The sequence below is a fragment of the Camelus bactrianus genome, chromosome 2, assembly GCF_048773025.1.
Source record: "Camelus bactrianus isolate YW-2024 breed Bactrian camel chromosome 2, ASM4877302v1, whole genome shotgun sequence".
Lineage (NCBI taxonomy): Eukaryota > Metazoa > Chordata > Mammalia > Artiodactyla > Camelidae > Camelus > Camelus bactrianus.
In genome coordinates this window covers 83,959,335-83,984,436 of record NC_133540.1, presented here as the reverse complement: position 1 = coordinate 83,984,436, position 25,102 = coordinate 83,959,335, and the positions used below count along the sequence as shown (strand labels likewise).

Below are 25,102 nucleotides of genomic sequence, written 5' to 3'. Positions count from 1 at the left end.
TGGACCTAAACAAGGAACAATAAAATAGCCTTTTCTCTTTTGGGGGTCTGGCCACTTGCCCACCTCTATCTGACTCTAAAACCAAATTAATCTAAATTCAATAAATGAAAGCAAGGACTATTATGAAGGAGTTTAAATAAATTCTTACAATGCTCACAGAACATGCAGTCTTTTCCCATTAAAACATCACTAAGTGCTAAATAAGGATACAGTTAACAAGGTGCCAGAAAGCAGCAGAAGTACTTCCAGTTTCCTGGTGCCAATTAAATTAAACCTCAGTTGAAAGACAAAGTCCCTTACAAAGTTTTCCCTAATGAATTTTTTTAGAGGGGGCCGGTTTTACCCGAGTTGGGAACAGCTGAAGTTTTTGACAAAAGTAGCACATACACCAACAGCACACTGACTGGATTCTTTTTTTTTTTAACTGGTGCAAAACTTTTGATTAATGATCTCAGCCGTGCAAAAAGCAAATCAAGTAAGAAGAGCCTGTTCTTAGTATAGGGTAAATGCAAATGGATAAACTGTCTCGAGCACACTGAGAAGGTTAGATTTCCTTCTTGGAAGGAAGGAAGGGAGGGAGGGAGGAAGAGATGGTGGAAGATCACAGATGACTCTCTCACTTTCCTTGTCAAATACCCTTTAACAGCTTATTTCAAGGCTGGGTATGTATGATGACACTCGTTAACACAAGCTAACTTTGTCAATTAAATCAGAAATGAAACGCAGGTGAATGAATGGTGGAGAAAGTAGAATAAAATGTATTTTAAAAACTCAGCAGTTATGGATTAGCCCTTTTCTTCAATGATCTCTTACTGGGCTGTTTTTTAGTACTACTAGAAATTATGCTTAGATTGAAATGGAAGACTTACCTGCACACCATTAAGAGATGCTACCCCCATATACAGGAACACGCCATAGAGTACAGGCATGGGAATAAACTAGGAAATTGAAAAAAAATTGGAGAAAGGTTAAAAACAATATTAATAAGAGCAGTAAGAGAGAGGGATAGTTTAAATAAAGGCTAAATGTCAAACTAAAAGATACACTTGATTATACAGTGACCTCCAATTAGTGTTCTCTACTCATCACTGATAAACTTCTAAACCCTTTGTACTAGAAAGACATAAAGGGGGATAAGGGAGACTTTCAATTTTTTTTTCTTTACAATTTGCATGCATGACCTCAAAAATAACTTTTTTTTCAATGGGAAAAGTTTGTTTCCCTTTCCCCTTAAAAGGAATGACCATGTAAACCAGTCGCTGGCAGGGACTGGGAGGGAGAAAGAGAGGTAGAGGGTTGCCTCACTCCTGAGACCAAAGTTCCTTCCCAAACATCTGTTGATTTTTTCCTAAATAATTTTCACCAAATGATGTATCAGCTTGGTGTATAAACGCCTCTTTCAATTAAGTGACCACCAAATGACTGTCCCCTTTCTTCCTCTTGGGAATATTAAGAGGACTAACTAATGAGAACACTGCTAAAAAGGAGCCTGGAGCAGCTGGAAGCAATTAATTATATACATGGATTAATACACATCTTTTAAAACTGAATTAATACATTTTCGTATGTTAATTAGCAAGAGTCTTATGCACTAATGCAAAGTGTTTCAACAATGGGAAGTTCCAGTATGATGATGGTAAGTTTTGTCCATTCCTAGACATTTGAAATGTCCCCAGTACTGAAGACCCCAAGCAAATCAGGGATGACTCTGTTTCTGGGAAGTCTTTTATCTGGACAAAAAAAAAAAAACGTTCTCAAGCTTGGATTTTGAAAAGAAGTTCAAGTTCAGGAGTTCTCAAAGCTCAAATACTAAAACCACAATCAATTAAGTCCAATCTTACCAAATCTACACAAAGGAGGCTATTGTAGCCAGAAAACAGTATGACTTTAGAGTAATTTTTAAAGAACTATCACATGTATTAAGAAACTGAAGCACAATTTCTATCAGCCTTTCCTTGTGATCACCTAAAACAGTTCTGCATCTCAGTGCCCTGAGCTCTACCAGAGAAACAGTAAATTCCCAAATGTGTCACAACCACCTCCAATTGTTATTGGCTAGCTTATAAAATAGTTAAATTTATATGGAATAAATATACTTATTTATATTAAACATTACATACTGCTTCTAAAAAAGACTAACAATTTTAACAAAGCTCTAACTTGCTCTTGAGCTCAGAACCAATGTAAATGACACTGAAGGGGGTGGGAGGGACAGTGGGAGTGGCAGGGAGGCCATGTGCGCTATGATACTCAACGGTCACCACAAAGAGGCGAAAGCATCACGTTCAAGCCACTGGAGTTCAGATACATGCCTTTATTTCCTTTAGAATGTGTATGTTTCCACTCCTTATGATTCCTCTGTACAAATTTACCAAAAAGTACAAAATGAAACTCACCAAGGGACCATTTTACAGTTTTCACTTATTTCTTAATTTTTAAAGTTTCTTCTATAGACAAGGCAACTTCCATGTTTCCTTACTCTATGATGATTTCTTATTTCATTTCTAATTTCTTGGGAAGACATGAAATGTGGAAGGTGAAAAAGAAGTGTAGTTCAGGGAAAACTAGTTAGAAATCACACAGTAGTTACTCTTCAATCTGAGTAAAGTGTTTTTCTGTCTTGAAAGACAGTAATCACAAAAATGATCCTGGTCCTTATCCCCACCCCTCACCTAAGCTTAGCTAAATGTTTTCTCTACTGTAGTTCTAATGCCAGAGAGATGGCACTCTGTGCCTTGCTGCCTAGATCTGTTCTCTCTGAGCTTAGGATGACAGATATTGCCAAATTTAACCACAAAATAAAACCAGACGGCAGCATTACCCAGGAATGGGGTATGGGTGGGAAAAGAACTGCAGATATGTTTATGTTTTTAAAAAGTTATTCTTTGGCAAAAAGAGTACATATAAAAGAAGGCTATTCACTTGATTTTTAGCCAATTTCAATCTCATACAAATGTCTTATGAAATTCACCCTCTTCTTTATGATAGTATAGTGTCTCAATAAAAAATCTTCCAGTTTGGAAATCTGGATGAAATGTAACAGAATTACTGGATTAGAGGATATTTTTTATTGGATTTCGTTCAGGAGTCATATCAGGTCAATCCTTAAAAATTCATCATAACAGACATTTTCCCAAAGGAAGAAGAATGTATTTTAAAAACACAGGATCCCATTTTAAGTTAAACTAGGATAATATACATAGTAATGGCAGGTAGACATTTTTATGAAGCCAGGCAGGAGAATTTAAAGCATAAAAAGCACAAGGTATACTAGGTACATAGGCTTATCAAGAATTGCAAAATGAGAACATGAAAATGAATATATGTCTGTTCATGTATGACTGAAGCATTGTGCCGTATACCAGAAACGGACACAACATTGTAAACTGACTATACCTCAATTAAAAAATAAAAATAAATAAATAAAGAATTGCCAAATGACAAAATTACGCAAAAATTATTTAAGTAATCCAATGTGCCCAGAAAGCCAAAAAGCATAATTATAAATATTGCAATGCTTTTAATAAACATTAAAAATGAAAAAAATTAAGTGCTTGATCCTGCAACCAGATAGAATCACGAAATTGAGGTCATTGAAGATTTAACATATTCAAACTATGTTACCAAATTTTTCAAATTCTGGTGAATATAGTTCCATTCTTTTTCCACTTAATCCCTCCCTTTGATTTTCTGATAGTGTTAGAATATCCTCACAGGAGAAAAGTGTAAGAAGGGTAAATTTAACCTAAAAAAGGTAGACTGTAGTTGTCCACCAGAGTGAGGTCTTCCAGTAGAATCATAGTCAATGTGTGTCTGTGTGTTTCTGTGTGTGTGTGTGTCTGTGCATATAAAACCCAGAATGAGGTCCTGATTAAGAGCATGGGCATAGAAGTTAGACACACCTGGGTTCCAACTCTGGTTCTGCATATTGTGGAGCCCAAAGGAAATATCGACTTCCCTACCCTCAGTCTTCTCATAGTGCTTATGACAAAGATTACAGGGCACAAGCACTCAGTTCAGGGCCTGGCTCATAAAAGATACTCACTCAATGATACATGGTGCGGCACTGATGTCATTATTATCATCAGGACCTCTAGTGGCAGGCAAGTCAAGAAGACTACAGGTGCACAGCACAACTTTCTCTGGCCCATCTGTGGGGGGCTTGGGGGGGTGGCAGTTTAGGCCAGGAGGGTGCTACAAAGGTCATACCTGAAGGCTTAGTTTTATTTAGGCTCTACAATATTGCCCTTTCAACTATGAGAATAATAGTCTAAAGCCCTTAAGCCTTAAAAATCAGCACCGGGAAGCTGCTGACTTGCAATCTGGTCCCTGCTTGTTGAAGAAACTGTGGAGCTCATCAAGGTATGATGAGTCTGTGAAAATGCCGTATTTCTCGCTACGTAAGAGAACTGGATATTAGATCAAAGAAGCTGGGGAAGATCATCACATGGGAAATAAAAGTGATTAAGTTCATTAAGGGCAAATGCTCTTTTATTCTAAAAGGTGGTAAACCATGATGGCTGATCAGGCTTTGGGGTCAGAACTGCCTGGGTTCGAATTTTGGCTCAACCATTTAAGAACTCTGTAACCTGGCAAGTTACTCATCAATTTTTTATCTGTAAAATAGGTATTAATCATAAGTATGTTTTTGTAGGTGTTTTTGGAGTACTAAATTTTAAAAACCTGTGTAAAGCTCTTGGTCCAATGCCAAGCTCAATAAATAGGAGCTACTGTTCCATCATCTTCATCACCATCATCACCTTCATTACCATGTCTCCTTGTTTCCCTGTTACTGACCAGAGGGGGTGGCATACAGCAGGAGCTCAAGAAACATTTGTCAAATTTACAAATTAAAGGCTATCTTCCACATTTTAGAACACTGAACAAATCTGAAAGATAAATGTTGTCCATTCCTGATGTTAAAGATAAACTAATTCAAGCAGAGGCAACAGACGTGGCAGTGAATTCTTCTTGATCTTTGTTTCTTTAGGCTTGCCAGAAGAATGGAAAAAGCAAGCTCCAGGAACTGCCTTTCATCTTTTTTGCTGCCCTTTAGTTTCCCCGAGTCCCCCCATACAGAACACAAGCTTAACAGGCAATGTTTCCACTGCAGAAACACAGATCTAAACTGTTGAGCCAGCCTGGGAAACCAGCTAGACCCGCTTCCCAACAGGGCTGTACTGAATCAACGGTGAGATCTGAGGCATGCCTGACTGTCGCTGGCCAAGGTCGAGGGATATCCTCCTGAACTTGAAACTAGTACACCATAATTCCTTACATTCTTCCCTGTAAAAAGACAGATTTCGGCAGGGAGACCAAGACAGAGGTCATAAACACCACGTTCAAAGCAAGTCTGCCTAAGTAGGCATAGGGAACAACGATCTGCACTTCTCACTACACGGGAGAAAATGGTTAGCTAGCATCATCAGAAGCCACCAAATGGGGAGGGATGCAGGAGTTGGGAGGGAAGGTATTGAACTGTTTCATTTAAAAAAGTCACACGTTTCTCTTGATCCCATTTGTTTGATCTGTCTTTCAAAGGTAGCTCTTTTTAGTAAAGCTATTCCCAAAAGGTGTCATCTGTTTCTTTAAAACACACATAGGCACAGAGTGGAGGGAACAAAGTTCCCGCCTCCAAGGTAACTGCTGACACCACTTTCCGTGCGAATTCTGAGATTAATTGTTAATCTTGACTTTAGCTCAGTTGTGACTTAGGTTTTCATTAAACTGTACCCTCAACATCTGCTTCTTCCTGTTCTGACTTTTCAAATGAGCTAACAAGGGTTCTGCAGTGAATGCACATCACCCAAGTTCATTAGTGAATACCAAGTTCCATGCTAAAAAGGGCACATGGTCTCAAATTGGCTGACTTTTTCAGATATGATTCCTAAAGTTAGGAATAGCGTCACTCACCGAAGCAAGGAACAACAATCGTCAATGCTAGACTGCTTCATCCTTGTTGCTTTCAAATCTACATTTCCCACAATACGTTGGAAACTACATTAACAAAGCAATTTCATTTCCTACATTTGAGGCAAAACCTTGCCTAGCAAAAATGTCTGCCAAACGCCCTTTTTCACTGCTTCTTACGATGCACACTGACTTTCTGCACTGACCCAAAGCTGCCAGGTGGAAACAGCCACAATTATGGACCCTGGTAACTGAGTGATGAGGGCCAGCACATGACAACTTAAGGAAGGTCAAAGGAAAACCAAGCTCACGCTCACTGACCCCTTACAACTGTCTCTCTCCTTTCTCTGTATTGTAGTCTGTTCCTGTAGATACTAACGAGCTTTGTATATCGGGGCAAAAAGAATCCCCGTAAAATGAAGAACAAAAGTGCTTTCAGCTTTAACTCCTCTGCAGCCATATTTGGGTGAGAAAAGAGTTGGGAAGAGGCCTTGCCTCTCTTCCTAAAAATAGAAGTTTATACAGTGGCTGTTCTCTGTGTCCCTTTGGAATCACGCATGATTACTCAGCTGACAGATTCTCCAAGATTAAAGCCAACTTGCTGTAACAAACCAAGAAAAAAAGAATTTTTAAACATATCTGGCTTTTTTGAATTAGGATTTTATACTGTACTAGTGAAAAGAAAATAACCCAATAATAAAAGGGAAAAAAAGGTGGATGGTGATGAGTACATGTGAACTGATGGGGAGATTTCTATGTATCCCTTACTAGTGGCTCCGCACTAAGAGATCCTGTAAAAGAAACCCTGCAGTTGTGTCATGTGAGTCCACCTTCAGGGGTCCCAGGGGCAAATTCCTTCCTAGTAGAGCCTCCCACAACATGAGGTCATGATTACCTACAATGACCTCTCTAAAAGTTGGTCTGTCCAGACGAGGTCCCATTGCGTACGCTGTCAAAAGCTGTCATCAGACTTTTCCACCAGCTGATGGGCTGGTGTCTATGAGGCAACAGAGGAACACAGAGCATTTTGGCAGGGGATCTGATGCTATGAAATTCACAACAATTTTAAACCTACCCTACAACTTGCTCTGCACTGGCAAAAGTGACAATAGATTTCCCTCTGTCCCCACAGAACATAAAATCTATTCCTTTTTAAGGTCCTCTGTATGAACCAGAGACAAATTCCTGCGGTAACGTTTCATTTTACTTCCCTATGTGTTACATGAGGTGCGTATTTCTTCATAATTCTGGTCAGAAATTAATTAAACCAGTGAATTGGCATTGTGGAAAGTGAGGACAGAAGCTGAACATTTAAATCTTTTAACTGTTTACAAAGTCTTTTGTGCATAATGTGTACTCTTAAGGCAAAGTCAGTCCTAGCTAGAAGTTAAGAAATTACACTTCTACTTTCCACAAATTCATCTGACTGGCAATTGACATACAAATGTGTTAACTGAAAAGAAATGAAGGGCTTTTGCCTTTCACTGTATTTTTCGCATTGTTTGAATTTTTTCCAAGAATGTACTGCTCCATTACTTGTGTAATTAAACAAGCATTTTGAAAATCTTCTAAAAAATTAGAATGGTTTAAAAATACACATTTTCAGAGAAAAATTTGGAAGGATATTGCTAACATTTGTTGTTTATAGCTGTTAGGTCTGTATGAGATTCATGCTTTGTACCATGGGGCAAAGCAGAAGATACAAATTATCAATAATTGGCTAGTATTGTTTATATCAGAAAAAAATAATAAAACATTTGCCACAAGAGAAAATTGGAAGCTTCATGGCAGATAGACATTAACCTTTTTTAGTCCTATCTCTACTTCTCAATAGGCTTTCATATATGATTTATATTTATCTATTAAACAGATATTCACCCTCTCAATCAAACCTATATATTGACTCCTAACTTTTTAAATAATCTATCATTTTTCTTCTTCAAAAGTTCATTTCTAAAGTTTTCTAGTTCTAAGTCAGTAATTTCACTCTCTTTTCTCTGTGAACATGAGGCCTTCTGATGCAAAGAAGAGAGAAACACAGTCAACAATACTTAAGAATAACAGAACAATGACAAAATGATTGCCCTGAGTCATTCGCATTATCCAGGAGTCTAACGTGGGGACGGAGGACAGGATGCAGGGACAGGTAAATGCGAAGTGATGGGAAAAAAGGATGTAGGGAGACAAGGAGAGCAAAAAAGGTAGTGGAAAGTGCAGATCAGTTAGTTATATTGAACTGTATGAAACTGCCATATGCATAGGTCAAAAAATTGGAATACTGGTAATTTAATATGGTTCAACCAAATAACTGCAATAATAATAATAATAGTAGTAGTAGTAATAAAAATAATGATACTACTAATAATAGTAATAGTAATAATAATAGAAGGGGTAAAGGAATAAGAAGGAAAGGAAGACACATTTTTTAAACGCCTTCATTCTACCTAACTCCTGCTTCATATAGTGTGTTGTGGAAGTGGCTGAGAATCTCAGACAGTTCTTAAGGAAGTCTGCTCTTCACACACCCAATGATCTGCCAGTGCTCTGAGAAGGAAAAAGAGACGAGTATTTCACATATTTACCTTCAAGATGGGAGCCATAAAAACTGACAGACCAGTCAGAATAAACACAAGGGTTCCAGTGACTCTTTGTTCCCTGAAACCAAATCAAAAGATTACCATTCTACCTCTTGTTTTCATAAACACGCTCTTGTCTTTTCACCTTCAAAAAAGACTATACGTTGACCGAATCAAGGCTTGGCTAAATCAGCAAAGGTGTGGACATATATGTAATTAATACCTCAAGGACAGCATATAGGCCTAACAGAACTATAAAATTCTCTTAACATTATTGCAGTATGTGATTTGAATTCATCAAGTAAAAAGTGATTCTGCTAAATCCTCTGTCCTTTTAGAATTAAGAGAGAAAACATCACTTGCTCTGGGCCCATCAATTACTGGCCTATGTAAAACACTTATTTTTAAACAACTTGTACTGTTGTGTAATTACACCTTCTTTCATGGGAGATGGTGATTACACTGTCCCACATGCTAATTAACAAAACAGCTCAGAAAAATTTCATAAGTGCAACAAATCCTATCAGTCTAATTTCCAAATCTGCAACAACAAAAGTACTTTTTAACAAAAATGATTCCCATACACCACCCTTCTTCCCAGTCTCCAAGAAAGAATCACCCAGTGTTGTGGCGTGGGAAATGAAGGCTCTGTCGTGTGAGCTATTCACCCGAGCACTGAGGAGCAGAGTTTGCTGCAAAACATACACAACAGAGTATAAAGGTCTCTTAAGAGCCTTTCAGGGCTTCCCAGATTTAACAGCTGGAGGTCAAGGTTTCTCAGTGCTTATGGGACAGAAAATGAACTGGAAAATCAGACTTGCTTTCCTTTCATGGAATCTTGAAAGTCATAAGCAGACTCAAGAAAGTCTCAATAGAGCTGAAAAATTAAAGGGTTTGGTTTTTATATATGATGGTGACAGAGTGTATACCACAGCACCAAAATGCCCTGCAGGGACTGAAGAAAGTGAATGATCTGTTTGTGTTTTCACTTTGCATCTTTTAGCCTTCTGTTAATCAAAGGAGATGTATGTAACGTAAGAAGGGAACTCAAGAAATTACTGAAGCCCCTCTTTCTAATGAAAACTCAGTCCTCTCTCGAAGAGCAAGTACAGGAAGAAATCATTCATCACCAGCCCGTTCTCCTTCCCGCCTGCCCACTTCCTGCTGAACCACGTGCAGATGTGTGCATAATGTGTTCTGTGGAGCCATCTTCCTCTGACTTAACCTACCTCACTCCGAGAAACTTCGGTTGTTCTCCAGGTGCTGAAGTCTCCGTCTCCATCTTCAAGCTGTCGATGTGAGCGATGGAGATGACAGTGGCAGCCACATACCATGGAAGAGCCATGAAGGAGCACACCACCATGAGGATGGCCACCCAAAAGAGATCCAGGTGATACCCAGCTCCTTTCTGCAGCAAGAGGTAACAAAACCATGTGGAGAGAGTACTCAGGTTGCTCTCCAGTCATATGTCCAGATGGGAGTTAAGATCATTGAAAGAAATCAACTCACTTTGCGTGATAAATATAACTATTAGAAGGTTAGCTCCTTGAATGAGGAAACTTCCCCTTCTTCATACTGTCCCTCTGACAATTCAATACAAAGCAACCACATGACATCTCCTCCAGCCTGATGTAAGTCTCAGCTCATTATTTGTTTATTGCTACTTATCCTCTCTGTGTCCAGTCATGTGATCAGAACCGTGGAGATATAGCTACCCTGAAGAGTTACTGAGACCATTCAACACAGTAACTGAGGGAAAGTATTCTGTGCGAACTTAAATGGCGGTGCTGAGCTCAGTAAATGGTGATAGTAGCCAGAGCATATTAGTTGTTTTTAACAGAAGCACAACAAACACCTTAAAAGCTATGCCTTCTCTGTGTGACTTTTCAGCAGTTTGCTGTTCACCTAGGCTGGATTCAGTACACGCAGACGAACGATCTGACAGCAACCTTAAGAAAGTACACAGAACACGGCTTCTTACCTTTCATGGTATATGCAAATAATCGTTTAACAATCTATTAAACATGATTATCAAGGTAATTATACTCCCTTAATGAGAAGAGGCTGATTTCAAACATTGTGGGATGCTCACAATAACATTTACTGACTGGAAGAGCAGACAACGTAACCAAAGGTCCAGCTCTTTTACTCACTAAATAAATATCGTTCAATGTATCCATAATGTTGTTCTATGGTTCTATTTCACCGCTCTGTTTATGAAGAAATCCAATGCCTAACACCCCTATGGAGTCTCAGAAAACAGAGCAGTCCATTTTCACAGCATGGGAGCAGCAGAGCTAAGAGCCAGCGTGGGACCAATCTGGGGGATGGAGAGGTCGGCTTTAAAGTCAGAACGGGCTTTACACTAGGAGCCGGGTGACTGCTATCATTCAGATCCTGTTACAGTTCCTCGGGCAGTGCTCTCTTCTAACTGACACGCCAGGATTCCACCCCTGGCTCGCATACATGGGTCTAATCATGTTCTCGGAGAACTCATCACAGGCAAGGGGAGCTGACACAAGAAAGAAAAGTGTATTTTTACTTAGTCCAGGTTTGACTAAGAGCATATATCTCCTTAAAAGACAAATGGGCTAATATATATTCATAAAACCAGTTCATTTCAGTACAAATGGTTTGAAGGCACAAGGGTTTGAACTGGGAGTGGGTTAAGGTTGGGGAAAGGAGGGCAGAGAGGAGGAGGGGCTGAGATCACCTGTTCAGGAGTGACTAATGAGGTGAATATCATGATGTATCTGAGGTCTCAGTCATTCGTTCTTTCAACAAATTCTGACTGCCGACCTGTTAACAGGTACAGGCTTAGGTGGTGTGACACATTTGCAGACATAACAGACAGATTCCTGTGCTCGTGGAGTTTCTATTCTACTGAGGGAGACAACAATAAACAACATAAATAAGTAAACTACACAGTATCTAAAATAGTAATAAGCACTACAGAGAGCTGTAAGAACTTGGGCCTGTATTCTGAGTATAGTTGGAAGCCACTGGAGGGTTTCAAATGGAAGAATGACATGATTGGCTTAGTTCTAAACACCATGGCTGCTGCAGTAGGAACAGACTGAAGAGAACAGTGAGACCAGCTGGGAGGTTGCTGCCATGATCCATGCAAGAGATCGTGATGGTTAGAACCAGAGTGGTACCAATGAAGACGGCAGGAAGTGGGTGACTCCAGCTATACATTAAGGTGAAACCTACAGGATGTGCTCACTCCTGCCTGTGGATGTGTAGGCCATTCACGATTTGGCCTCTGTTCACATCTGCAGTCTCATCTTAGACCTCTCCCCTGCCTGGATCCTATGTCACATCCATTTTCAACCACATGCAATTCCCTGAATGTGTCTTAGTCACTAATGCCTTTTGTGTCTTTGCCCATATAGCACCCCCTACCTGGAATAACCTCTACTCTTCCTTCTTTTTCCCTTGGCTCCATCCTACTCTTCCTTAAGACTTAAATCAGCCTTCATTTTTTTTTTTCTGGTAGTTTTTCCTTCCTTGGTCCAGGTGAGATAGGTGAGTCTCAGGTAGGTGAGGTCTCCTTTATGTTTCCCTGTCTGTCACTTCACACATTCCTCTAATACAGCACTCATCACACTGGTTTAAAGTTGTAGATGTATTTATCTGTCTTTGACATTAGACTATAGGTAACAGGAAGAACTGGACTGTATCCTGAATACCTAAGCAGAGTGCATGCTGTGTGGTCAGTGCACAGTTAATGTTCATTAAAAAGTAAATGACAAATAGTACGTGTACAGTCTTCTGAATGGCAACTACAAACTCTCAATTAGCTATATAAAAATTAAAACTTGATTTGTTAATTGGTAGAAATGTGACCCATTTGGGGGACAAGTGGGGAGGTGGACAGTATCTGGAAATGCCACACAGTTTCCAGACCTACTTAGACTAAATCACTCAAGACCATAGTAGAGGTACCAACAAGGTAACTGATGGGCAGGATCCCCAAATCTTGTCACCAAGGAAACTGCAATAACCTAAGTATGTGTAAACTGGCCAGATCAACAAGTCAAAAGAATAGTGGTTGCAGAAAAAAATCATTCCTGCTACCCTGAGCTGTCTCCATGCTTTCTTAAACTATTTCAAGTAAAATGAGTTTGAGCTAGATATCCTAGAGACTAGCAAAAAAGGGGCTGCATGATACCAAAGAGGGTGGAGGAGGATTTTAGAAAGTATATACAAAGGTAGCCGCAAAACCACTGGAATAAATAAAAGTTCTGGAACAAAATAATCATAATTATAGACACATAATTACTCGGCGCCTCTTGACATTACTGTCATCAAAAAGTCTTCCTTTCCCTCAGCCATGCTAAGCCTGCTTGATGCTCTTTACAAAGAAGGGGAAATCAGCAGTAGGACCTGACAGCCTTGCCTGGTTTGCCTCTGCACAGTCCCCTCACCAGACTCAACTCTGACTCTCTCTCCTAGCAGCCACACTGGGTTACTTCAGTCATTCATTCTTGCCAGGTTACCTCCTCTTATAAAGCCGGTCATACACAGGGATTCCGGTGCCCTCCTCGAGCACCCTACCCACCTAGCCTCACTCAGCTAAGTCCCACTAAGGTGTGAGGTCTCAGTGTAAGTGACACCACCACAAAACTCCCAGCACCTCCTGGACTAGGTCAAACTCTCTCTTATAGGCTCTTAAAGCCCCTTCACCTCTCTTTCACAGCACCAGACACATGTGCCATGTCACATTCTGCATGATCCTCTGAATGATGCCTCTTTCCCTCAGGGACCAGAAGCTCTGTGAGGACAGGGACCATGTGTATTTCTGTTCACCACTGACACTCCAGCACATGGCACAGTGCCCCCCACAGAGTGGACACTAGATAAACATTCGTTGGATAAATGAATGAATGTTAATTCATCTGTTCAATGGCACCATGCTAGATCCTAGAAGTAACACTATAGGTAATACACATTCCTTGCCTTCCAGTGGTTTATAGCATAGCAGCATAAAGCTGGACAAGTCAACAGACATTCTCAATACAACAGAGTTACAGGTCTACAGTAGGGGTGAGCTCCTGCCATGGCTGCACGCAGGAAGGGTACTCACCTCAGCCCAGAGTCAGGGATGGTTTGCATATACAGGGTGGTATTTACTGAGTCCTGAAACATGAGCCATAACCAGCTGGGAGACAAGAAGCAGGGAAGCAGGGACAAAACACAGGCAAAGAGCTGCCATTTTGAGGAAATTAACTAGAGTTGCTGCATAGGAGGAGATGAGAAAGGTAGGAAATAAGGCTAAAGAAGTTAAGAACTTGGCTGTTTGGCCAAAGGCTTTGGAATTTTTTTAATCATAAGAGCAATGGGAAGGCACTGAAGAGTTTGAAGCAGGCCAGTGAGATGATCAGATTTCTGTTTAGAAGGATGGAAGGGTTGGAAGTGAACAAGACTGGAGGCAGCAATGACACACAGGACAATGCAGCCATCATCCAGGCTGGAGATGATGTACTTTAAACTGAAGTAACAGCACTGGGAAAGGCAAAGGGCAGATGGGAGAGATGTTAAGGAGCTGAGACTGAAGAGGGAAAAGCAATGAATTTATTTTCCCAGATTTCCGTGTTCAAGGCTTGCAATGTGTCATACAGTGTCCTACACACAGTAAACTCGGGAGATATATTTGTTGAACAGAATGGTTAAGCTATGCTCAAGGTGGGGTGGGTATAGCTCAGGGGTACAGTACATGCTTAGCACGCACGAAGTCCTGGGTTCAATCCCCAGAGCCTCCTCCAAAAAAAAAAACTATGCAACTAACTAGTGCCATAAAGACCCCAGAACTCGAATGGCTGTGTTAAAGAAGTCATTCCTGCAAAACAAATCTATACATATGAATATAAGCCACTTATGAGATATCTCTTTTAGCTAAAAGTATCTGAATAAGTAGATCTGAATGGAATGAAAATAATATTCAGATAGTTGGCACTTTCTAATGGAAATAATAATCTAAGAAATACAAAGAAACAGCATTTTTCTGTAATATCATGTGAAACCTTTTGTTCCTTACCCCTTCTCCCTACTGCCGCTGCCTTTTTCAGATTCCTCTCATCATCTCCTGGATCATACACAGGCCACCTGACCGCTCCTTCCACCTGCCTCCTTTCTTGCAGCTCCCCCATCCATCCTTACTGCTGCCAGAGGAAATGCCTAAAGCGGGGCTCTGAAGCCATCCATCCAGACTGGAATGTCAAGGGATCAGGGGAGGCCAGTGAGAGAGTAGGAGGCCAGGCAGAACAGAGCAGGTCCTGACGAGCCCAGCTTCCCACGCTGAGGCTCACGCATCTGAGTCTCTGATGGGGGCCCTGAAGGATTCCAGAAACGGTACCATTCCCTAAACATGCCTTGCACGTTATGCGCCACTCTTCAAACCTGTACTCTGTTTTCCCATCTTGCCGTTTGTTTAAATCCATCCTGTCCCTTCAAGGTCCAGCTCGAGCTCCCCTGCTTCCTCCATATCCACCCAGCAACTCTCCGCCCTCAAGGCCACTGTAGCCACAGAAGCCCCTGCTTCAATCTTGTCCCTGACATCCCATTCTCCAGACTTTTAAAAAGAGCAATCTTGTTAAAATCTCAATCATTACATGGCACTTCCCGGATCAAAACTCTCCAGTGGCTTCTCATTTCACTTAGAATAAAACCTAAGCACTGTAAAATCATCCATAAAGTTCTACACTAGTGTTTCTTCCCAGAACTATTCCCCCCACCCTCCCGGGGACAAGTGGTGATGTCTGGAGACATTTTCGGTCGTCACAACTTTGGGGGGAGAGGGTGAGACTGGCATCTAGCAGATAGAGGCCAGAGATGCTGCTAAACAGACTACAATACTCAGGACAGTCACGACCAACAAAGACTGATTCAAAATGTCAATAATGCGGAGAGGCTGAGAGCCTTTGTCCTACAGTGATGTGGCCCCACTCTCACTGACCTTATCTTGAATCCACTAATTCCCCTAAATTCCAGTCACACTGACCTCTTAGCTGTTCCTCAAAACACCAAGCTCCTGCCAACCTCGGGGTCTTTGCATTTGCTCATATCTTTGCTTGGAAAACTATTTTTGAATAAACATTCATTGAACACCTATTCTATGCTAGGCCTTGTGTTAGATAAAACAGTGAGTAAGACAATGGAATACTACTCAGCCATAAAAAAGAATGAGATAATGCCATTTGCAGCAATGTGGATGGACCTAGAGAACATCATACTAAGTGAAGTAAGTCAGACAGAGAAAGACAAATATCACAGTGATATCACTTATCTGTGGAATCTAAAAAAAATGAGACAAGTGAACTTATTTACAAAACAGAAACAGACTTACAGACAAAGAAGACTAATTTATGGTTACCAAAGGGGAAAGGTGGGGGAGGGATAAATTAGGAGTCTGGGATTAGTAGATACAAACTACTATATATAAAATAGATTAAAAAAACACAGTCCTACTGTATAGCACAGGGAACTATATTCAATCCATTGTAATAACCTATAATAACAAATAATATGAAAAAGAATATATATGTGTGTAACTGAATCACTATGCTGTACACCAGAAACTAATACAACATTTTAAATCAACTATACTTCAATAAAAAATTTAAAAAAATAAGACAGAATACCTGCCCTCGTAACAGATTATTAGTTGAAGCCAGATATGGAAGCAAATACCTTATTGTATGTGTAAGACACAAGGCACACAGAAGACAAGACAAGGTCAGTTCCAACCTGGTGGTGGATGTGAGTGATGAACAGGGAAAAGGCACTAAGCTACCTCAGGGCACAGACCGTAATGTAGAACAATTTTTATCTTCAACATCTAACGCAAGCGTTCCATACATAGCAAGGACTCAATAGATGTCCAGAAGGTTAAGTACGTCCTTTAAAGTTTATAAAAGTCCTTGTCTCCATGAATATAAATCCAAGGGATGTTCTACTTTCTGAAGCTGGAGATTATTTTAAGAACAAGGATAGGAAGTGAAACTTAACTTTCTTCTGATATTGTATATAATCTGCTAATACAGAATGCAAGTCAGTTAGGAATAAAATACACAGAAATCAAAACCCACGATAGAGACTAGCCTAACCGCCTGAAGTTTACCTCTGGCAAATGAATGGGAAGAAAGGGGTCAGGAGCAGTGCATACATGTGCACAGACATAGAATAAACATTCATGCTAGGAGCTCCCCCGAGTGATTCAGACAAGTTGGCTCATGGGGATGCTGAGAACCATGGCATAGTTCCTTCCACCAAGGGAAGCGACACAGATTTGTACACAGATTATAATGTACTCTAAACAGAGATTCAAAGAGGTCTGAAAAAGACACCCAAGAGGACAGAGTGTTTAACTGTGCCTAGTGTGAACCCACAAGAACTTCCTGCAGTGATGACATCTAAACAGGGATTTGAATAATGTAAGCACTCACTCTGAGAACTGGAGATGGCTGGCATGCTCTGCGGTCTTCAAGCATCTCACATGGCACAGCAACTCTGAGAACCACGTGGCCCAAGATAACAGAATTCTTCAGTATGCATTTACTAAGTCTGCCTATGGAAATCACTGTGATGGGCCACACGGGAGCTGGAAAGAGGACTAAAACAGGGTCCTTTTCTTCAAAACGTTTTGGCCCAGAAAGATAGGTAATTACACAAAAAACTACTGTGCAAGTCATTATGTGACCAATGCCACAGAGTAATACAAACGTAATCAGGGCAAAAACAAGAGCAATAGAAATCACATTATGAGTGAAGGCTACACTGACAAGTGTCTCTATCTGGAGGATCTTAAAGGATGGAGAAGATTTTGATAAGTGGTAATCACTGAGGCATGGAGAGGAGAGTTGGAATTCATTTGACCAGGGCATTGTACAGTATGTGAAAAGAATCATTTTAAATTTAGGGTGACATTATATCACAAAGAGGCTTAAATCTCAAGCCAGGGCAAATGGACATTCTTTAAGGAGAAAAGGTTTAGAGGGTCTTTATATCTTTTAGAAAAAATACAAAGGTTTAGAAATATGGGAATGACATGTTAAGAACCATGCTTTAAAAAAATGTTTAGAACAAAGCAAGAGAGACTGGTTGTCAACTCATGGTTAAACCATTAGAACAGTCTAGACATGAAATGAAAGGACTGGATCTAAGGTCTGATAGCAGGAAAAGAAAGGCAAAGTTAAAACAGGGCATATTTTGGAGTTACCCAAGAAAACACATGCAAATTGAGGGCTCTGCCATAGAGTGTATCAGAGAAAATTTATTGCTACAACTGCCTAATATCTATTTCTAGATACCTATTCTAAGCTACTTCTCCCTCCCACACCCTATCTGTAACACTTAAAATCACTTTCCTTGTGAGAAGCATCCCCTGCTTTGCAGTCTGAAGCTCAGACTCTCTTCCTGCCTCCGCAATGACTCAGGGAAAGACCTTGGGGAAGTCATGACCTTGCTGAACCTGGTTTGCTTTTGAGTGCTCTGCAGGGATAATGTGGGACATAACTAACCAAAATGATGGCCAAAAAAAGCCAAGTGCCTTGGCGTTCCTCATCAGCATAGAGCTATTCTGCAGAGTGGAAAGGTGGATCCCATCCCAAACAGAGCAGTCAGCCAGTCAGGGCCACCTGACACGGAGCCAGAGCAAATGCCACCCAAAAACATGCTTCTTTTAATATCACAATGCCTCTATCTCTCTCACTGTTTCAGGTTTCTTTTTTGAATCAATTTTATAGCAGTCAGAGCCCTTTATAATTTTAGACAGCGTATCCAATTTTCACATTCCACAGCCTCCTTTTATAACAAAGTTTGAACAAAACAATATTCAGAGTGAAAAGCCTTTGATTCGTGATGATATCTGAACTGGTATCTTTAGATTTGTGTCAAAACACTGGCATTTATTCTATAACTATTGTCATTCAAAGGAATGATTTCAAATAAGCAATTCCAAAAGTGATGAAAGCATTTTTTACATACTCAACTCTTGTTTTAAGAGGTAAATCCTAATATGCCTTGATTTTCCAATGTTTTCTACATTGGAAAAGAAGAATAAAATCTCAATATTTTATCAATCCCAAATTTGCTAAATTCAAAATTCTGAATTTTATTAGTAAGAAAACTTAATGAGCAAAAAAGAAGAGGCATTTACTTTCAAGGACACAAAGCAACTCTGACCAACTACATAACAAAAGTAAGAATATGTTTCCAAATTGTTCAGAATAAAATATATTAGTCAACATCTATTTCTAGCCTTTCAAACTAAATCAACTCAGAAATGCTTCCTAGTATAGAAAATCTAAAAATGCTCAAAAAAAATACAGAAAATATCTCATAGAAATCATGGCTTATCTGCCAGAAAGTAAGAGAAATAATTGGAAGCAAAAAATAATGGCAACAAGAAAGAGTAAATCTACAATATCAGTAAACCCTGGAGCCTGGGCCTGGAAGACTATGGTATCCTTGGGGTCTAAGGCATGGATTAGAATGACCATGTGAATTCTAAAGGCAGAAGACCAATCCTAGGGATATGGGATAAAGGGTACAGATGGGAGACACCTTCTGAAAAAAAATTGGATCCTCTAAATGCTGAGGATGTGACTCAGTTGGTCACTTAGGAAAAAGATCCACCCTATGGAGAAAGATAGTGGGGATACATGCCACTCTTGGTCTTGCCACTAGATGTAATGCCATTAAAAAAAAAATTGAATCTCCAAAGACATGCCTAACCATATACCTACAACTGAGTTTGGAGCTGGAATTCATATTACCTCTGCAATCTGAAAAACCTTAAGCCAAAAATGTAGTGTGAAGTGGTCCTAGACGTCTATGAATTAGTCTTGCCTTCAAAAAATATATAGATAGATATAAAACATCAAAACTAGGGAAGAAATCAACACGATCTAGACTACTGCAAATTTTTCAGTACAAATGTGGCAGATTTTACTTTCCAAAGATGGCTGGAAAAATATCTCCTGTCCCAATATTTTTCTACAATGTGAAACTGTCATTCCTCCATCAAACAGTGGAGTCCTTCCTCCCCTCCTTGAATGAAGGATGGCCTTGTGTCTGTTTTCAACAATTGACTCTGGCAAAGTAAAGAAGCTGTGCCAGTTGCAGGTGTAACCATGAAGTGGTCTAGCATTTTTCATGTCTTAATTCATGGCAGTCAGCTGCTGTAAAGCAAGTACAAATAACCCAGCTGTCATGCTGCAAGAAGCCTAAGCCACATGGAAAGATCCTGGAGGATGAAATGCCATGTGGTGAGAGAGAGAGAGTGACAGGTAGGCAGGCAGACACTCACAGCAAAGAATATCAAGATACGAGACAAGTGAGTGAGTGAAGAAGCCTTGGATGTCCTTGGACAATCAGCCTGGTCAACCCTTCAGAGGACATTGGTCCCAGCCACTGTCTAACTGTAGGAGAAACCTCAAGAAGTATCCATCTGAGCCCTGTCAACCCAAAGAAACAGGAGCAATAATAATAAATTGTTGTCTGAATTTGCTAAGTTGTCAGGTGGCCTGTTATACAGTAAAACATAAACAGAAGAACAAGCTGGTAGTCTTCAACAGATAAATTACAAGGAGAAACAAACTGATGGCGAGGAGAATCTACAGACTAAAAGTTTATGAAAGATTTAAGATACTGTTTGAACTGTATTTGGATCCTGATTTAAACAAATATTTTTAAGTTTATTATATTCACGGCATATTCATAAATTTGAATATTGACTGGATACTTGATGATATTAAGGAATTTTGTTAACTTCTTTTAGACCGGTAACAGTATTATGGTCATGCTTTTCAAAAGAGATCTTATGTTTAGAAATACATACTCCAAAATTTATGGATGCTATGGAATGTTGTATGCACTGACTTCAAAGTATTATAGGAAGGGGATAAGATAATGGAGATTTAAATGATTCAAGATTGGACTGGAGTGATTAATTGTTAGAGCTGGGTGATAAATACTGGAGTTATACTCTACTGTCTACTTGTATATGTGTTAAAACTTTCCATAATCAAAAATATTTCATAAGAATAAATAAAATAAGGTTTTGAAGCATTTCATAGGAAGATTATTAGCTCACAATTAAAAAACAAAAGCACTAAATACATGAGGAAGAAAGACACTTGGAGAAAGAGTAAGCCAAAAAAAAAAAAAAACAAAGTTCAGAATCAAACCTGCAAAGACAGCAAATATATATACAAAAAAAGTATATGAAAGTGTAATAAAGAAGTTAGAGACTATCAAAACTGAACAGGAAGATCTGGAAAAGAACAAAACAGAACTTCTAAATATAAAAAAGATAACTCTGGAAAAGAAAAATTCAATGGAATGGTTTGATATGAGAATAAAACCAACAGTAGTAGAAAAAGAGATCTGAAGATATTACCCAAAATACAACACGGAGACTGAGAGATAGGAAATGTATAAACCACAGAAAACAAAACAAAACAGGCTAGTAGAAACAGACCACAAGATAAGGATGTACAATAAAATTTTACTTGGAATTCTAGGAGGATGTATTAGAAATTGAAAAAGTCAAGGACTTAAAAAATTCCATAATTGATGAAAGATAGGAAGATACAGGAAGCCCAGTAATCCAATAAGTCAAATAAAGAAATTTATGCTTTCACAAGTTATAGTAGAACTCCAGAATAAAGACAAAAAAGAAGACGATACAGCATTCAAAAAAAAAAAAAAGAGAGAGAGAGAGAGATGATCACTTACAAAAGAATGAGAATTATCCTGAGAGTTCACTTTTATGGAAGTCAAAAATAATGGTAATAGCTTCTAAGTGCTGGCAAAAAATAGCTTTCAACCTAAAATTATATAACCAGAGAAATTACCTTTCAAGAATGAGGGTGAGAGAAATGTTTTCAGGCAAATATAAAAGAGAGAGTTTATCTCCCAAAGACCCTCACAGGAAGAAATTTCAGAAGTCTAATAAATAAGTACTGTTTAAGGGAAATAATTCAGTCTAAAGGAAAATAGTCCAAAAATGAAGGTCTGAAATGTATTTTAAAAAAAAGAAAAAGAAAAAGAAAAGAAAAAAAAGAAAATGTAAACTTGTATGTAATCCTAAAAATAATGACCATATCTAATTAATTGGATTTTAAAATCCAGACAGCAATAAAACCTGGGTAATAACAGCATATGATCTGGGAAGGAATACTAAACTTAAAGCATTCTTTAGCCCTTAGGATTATTCAGAAGGATAAAAATACTCACAAACTTTAAAATTCATAAATGCATATTAAAATATGCAACATAATCACTAAGAGATAAAGTGCATAACTTCCAAACTAACAGAAAAAAATAAGAAAACAGAAAATAAGAAAAATAAAACTGCATCAACCTAAAAGAGGGCAATAAAAGAGAATAAAAAAAGAAAGAACACAGGGAAAGTTACACAAATAGAAGGCCAAAAAACGTGGTAAAAATTAATTCAGATCTATCAGTCATCACCATCAATTTAAATGCATTAAATACCGTGGTTAAAAGCAAAGATTGTAAAAATGGATTTTTAGAAAAGTTCAACCATGTGTTATTTACAAAGAGACACAAGACACAAGGTATACTGAAAATAACAGAATGAAAAACTATATACCAGGCAAATGAAAACTACAAGTTACCACAGCTTTATTAATATAAAATAAAATAAACTTTAAGGTAAAAAGCTTGACTAGGAACAAAGAGAGTCACAAAAAAAAGTCCAATTCACTAAAAAGATAAACTAAATATAAATGTAGAAGTACTTAAAAGTACTTGGGTTCAAAACAAAGCAAATTCTAACAAAAAACCAAAGACACAGTATAGAAAATCAATATAGTAAAAAAATTGCCTCTTAAAATAAAAGATAATAAAACAGCAAACCACAGGCTTGATTGATCAAGAAAAATAAGAAGCACAAATCAATAATTTTAGGAATTTAAAGGGAAAAACAACAGATTCAGATTACATTCATTATAAATGATAGTATTATAACCATGTCAACAAATTTTAAAATGTAACAGAAATGAAAAAACCTAGAAAAAGTATGTCACTACAACTGAAAAACAGAAATTCTGAATTTTTTTATAACCATTAAAACATTCTGATCACCATTTTACAAGTTCCACACAGGAACCACCTGGCCCAGATAGTTTTACAACATATCTAATCATTTAAAGAAAAGCTATTTGACATGTTATACATAATAAAGAGAATATTCTACTCCAGAGAATGGGAGTGGAACATGTGCAGAAATACTCTCCAGCTCATTTCACAAGGAGAGCATATTTCTAATACCACAATCAGACAGGGACACTATAAGAAAGGAAAATTGCAGGGCAATGTCACTCTTAAACTAAGAGGCAAAAGTCCAATATATATATTAGCAGTATGTGTTATTGTACTATATATTATAATATATATATTAGCAAACAAAATCCAACAATGTATAAAAAAGAAATTATATTCTACCAGGTTGCAAGGTTGGTTCAACAATAAAAAAATCTATTAATACAGCTCAACAAATCAACAGGTTAAAGAAGAAAACCCAAATTTTTATCTCAATTTCAGAAAAAGCATTTGTTGTTGGGTTAAGGACAGTTACCACATTAAAATCAGTGTAGTTACCATATTAAAATCACCACGAAGGAAGTATGATTTGAAATGACTTTTTCAGGTTTACAGGAGGTTCTCCAAAAGTATTATATTGTAAAGATGTGTCCGCCCAGGGTGATCTACGACACGGAAGTCTTAAAGAACATTAGGTATAATGGAACTCCTAACCAAACTGTGTTGGCTTTGAATCAGTATTTCCAAGTGCTACAAAGAAAGTAGATGGCGATGATAATCATTGTTAGGAACATTTACCTACCTTGAGTTTATGTTCTTTCCTGTTTACAATCACAGCTGTGATTTGCTGGTCCATGAAAATCAGAATGGTGACCAACAAAGCAGGGATAGCAGCTGCAAGGTACACCCACCAGGGGTTTCCTCCAAATGGTGGAACAAACCATCCTCGATTTGGACTTGTTGGCTTGAAGAGGAGAGAAAACGTTTTTCAAAACAATATTAATACACACTACTTGGTGAAAAATCTTTTATACTTGGAGAGCCAACATATTAAAAAATAGAAAGTTTTACTGATAGGTTGGACAAAGAAAGTTATTCACCAAAAATTTCCTTAAAGAGGTTATTTTTAAGGCAATGTTTTAAATGAAGGAGATGAAGAATACAGGCTGATGAAAAGAAGTAAATGCCATTCTACCCTTTAGGGTGATCTAAGATAAGGACTCAAGATGGAAGAAAGTAATTGAAGTTAAAGGGGTAACCACAAGAAAAACCCAAATGTAATATTCAGTAATGAGGCAGGCAAGGAATTACAAAACCACCATGAATTTTTAACTAATAATTGAATAAAAGAGAACCTATCTTTGCTAATAAATATGTCATGGCAGAGAAAATGCAAAATATATTTCGTTTGCTATAACATAGACATCCCTTTCTCATTTGGTAGTTATTGAGCTAAAACAGCAGTCAGTTTAATTTTCCTTGGCAAGTATCAGTGATAGAGGGGTTAGGAGTGTTCTAGAAAATAAATGAAAGACTTTTAACAGTGGAAAATTAGGTAGGGATATTTAAGAACGACTGAGATGTAAATTTTACCCATTAGACCTGCAAAGATCAACAGGTTTATAAAATAAATATTTCCTATACCTTCTTTGTAATAATGAAAATGCACTTTATATATTTACATGTGTGTATACAGCAGGTAGTCTCGTAGCAGGACGAGGCACCAAACTGGTAATGTAAACTTGGATATCTTACTTAATTTTTATAAACTTTAATCTCAACTCCATAAAATCAGAATAATACTAGTTTCACTGTATCCTAGAATTATTATATAGATTAAGATTATAAATTGTTTGAAAACCTTTGGATATTTTCCATTATTCTAAAAATACAAAGCAGAGTTTATAATGGTACTACAAGTTATTTTTAAATGAAAATCAATACAGTTTGAGACTTGTATTTGATCCTAGTCAGGCATTTAATTTTAGAGAAGAAGTAGAAAATATGGATATACACATATAGCAAGAGACCATTTAAAAAATAAAGACATGGATAATTGTACAAAACTCGGGAGAGATACAACTAGCTAGAACAGGGGAAAGGAAAGAAAACCAAAGAGTTCCAGGAATGACCAAAAGACAGAAGTTCACCTACCTTGAACTCACTTGGCACAATTAGCTTTGGAGTATCCACACCTACCAGGGCATCTATTACACAGAAGATGAGAATGGACAAGATAATGGCAAAGTCACTGATCAGTTTTCTTGCCTGGAAAAATAACAAAGAAACCAGAGATTGTTTAGCACTGGGTACATATATTTGCTTCTCTTTGAAGTGAATGAAGAATTCTGTATTTGCTAACAGTTTATGGTAACAGCTTCATCAACAAATTAAACGAGGTGTCACACTGCAGAGAAATTATTTTTTAAATTGTCTTTGCATCACTTTTTCACTTGGCCAGAAATAATCTACTTGTACAGAACAGGTCAGAGAAAGTGTATGTGTGCATGTGTGTGTAGGCAGTGGTGAAGAATCAAAGATAA

General features: G+C 38.3%; 1 protein-coding gene across 7 annotated transcripts in view; it reads right to left on the bottom strand.

The window, feature by feature from the left end:
- Positions 1-25,102, bottom strand: part of SLC4A4 (solute carrier family 4 member 4) — a 314,923-nt gene that overhangs the window by 14,921 nt on the left and 274,900 nt on the right. For all 7 annotated transcript variants that reach the window (XM_074344725.1, XM_074344736.1, XM_045506140.2 and 4 more), the window contains 5 exons: positions 24,714-24,827; positions 23,362-23,523; positions 9,716-9,894; positions 8,493-8,565; positions 870-938 (listed from right to left, as the gene is read on the bottom strand). In XM_074344725.1, the coding sequence (XP_074200826.1) occupies positions 870-938; positions 8,493-8,565; positions 9,716-9,894; positions 23,362-23,523; positions 24,714-24,827 (597 nt within the window). The remainder of the gene's footprint in view (positions 1-869; positions 939-8,492; positions 8,566-9,715; positions 9,895-23,361; positions 23,524-24,713; positions 24,828-25,102) is intronic.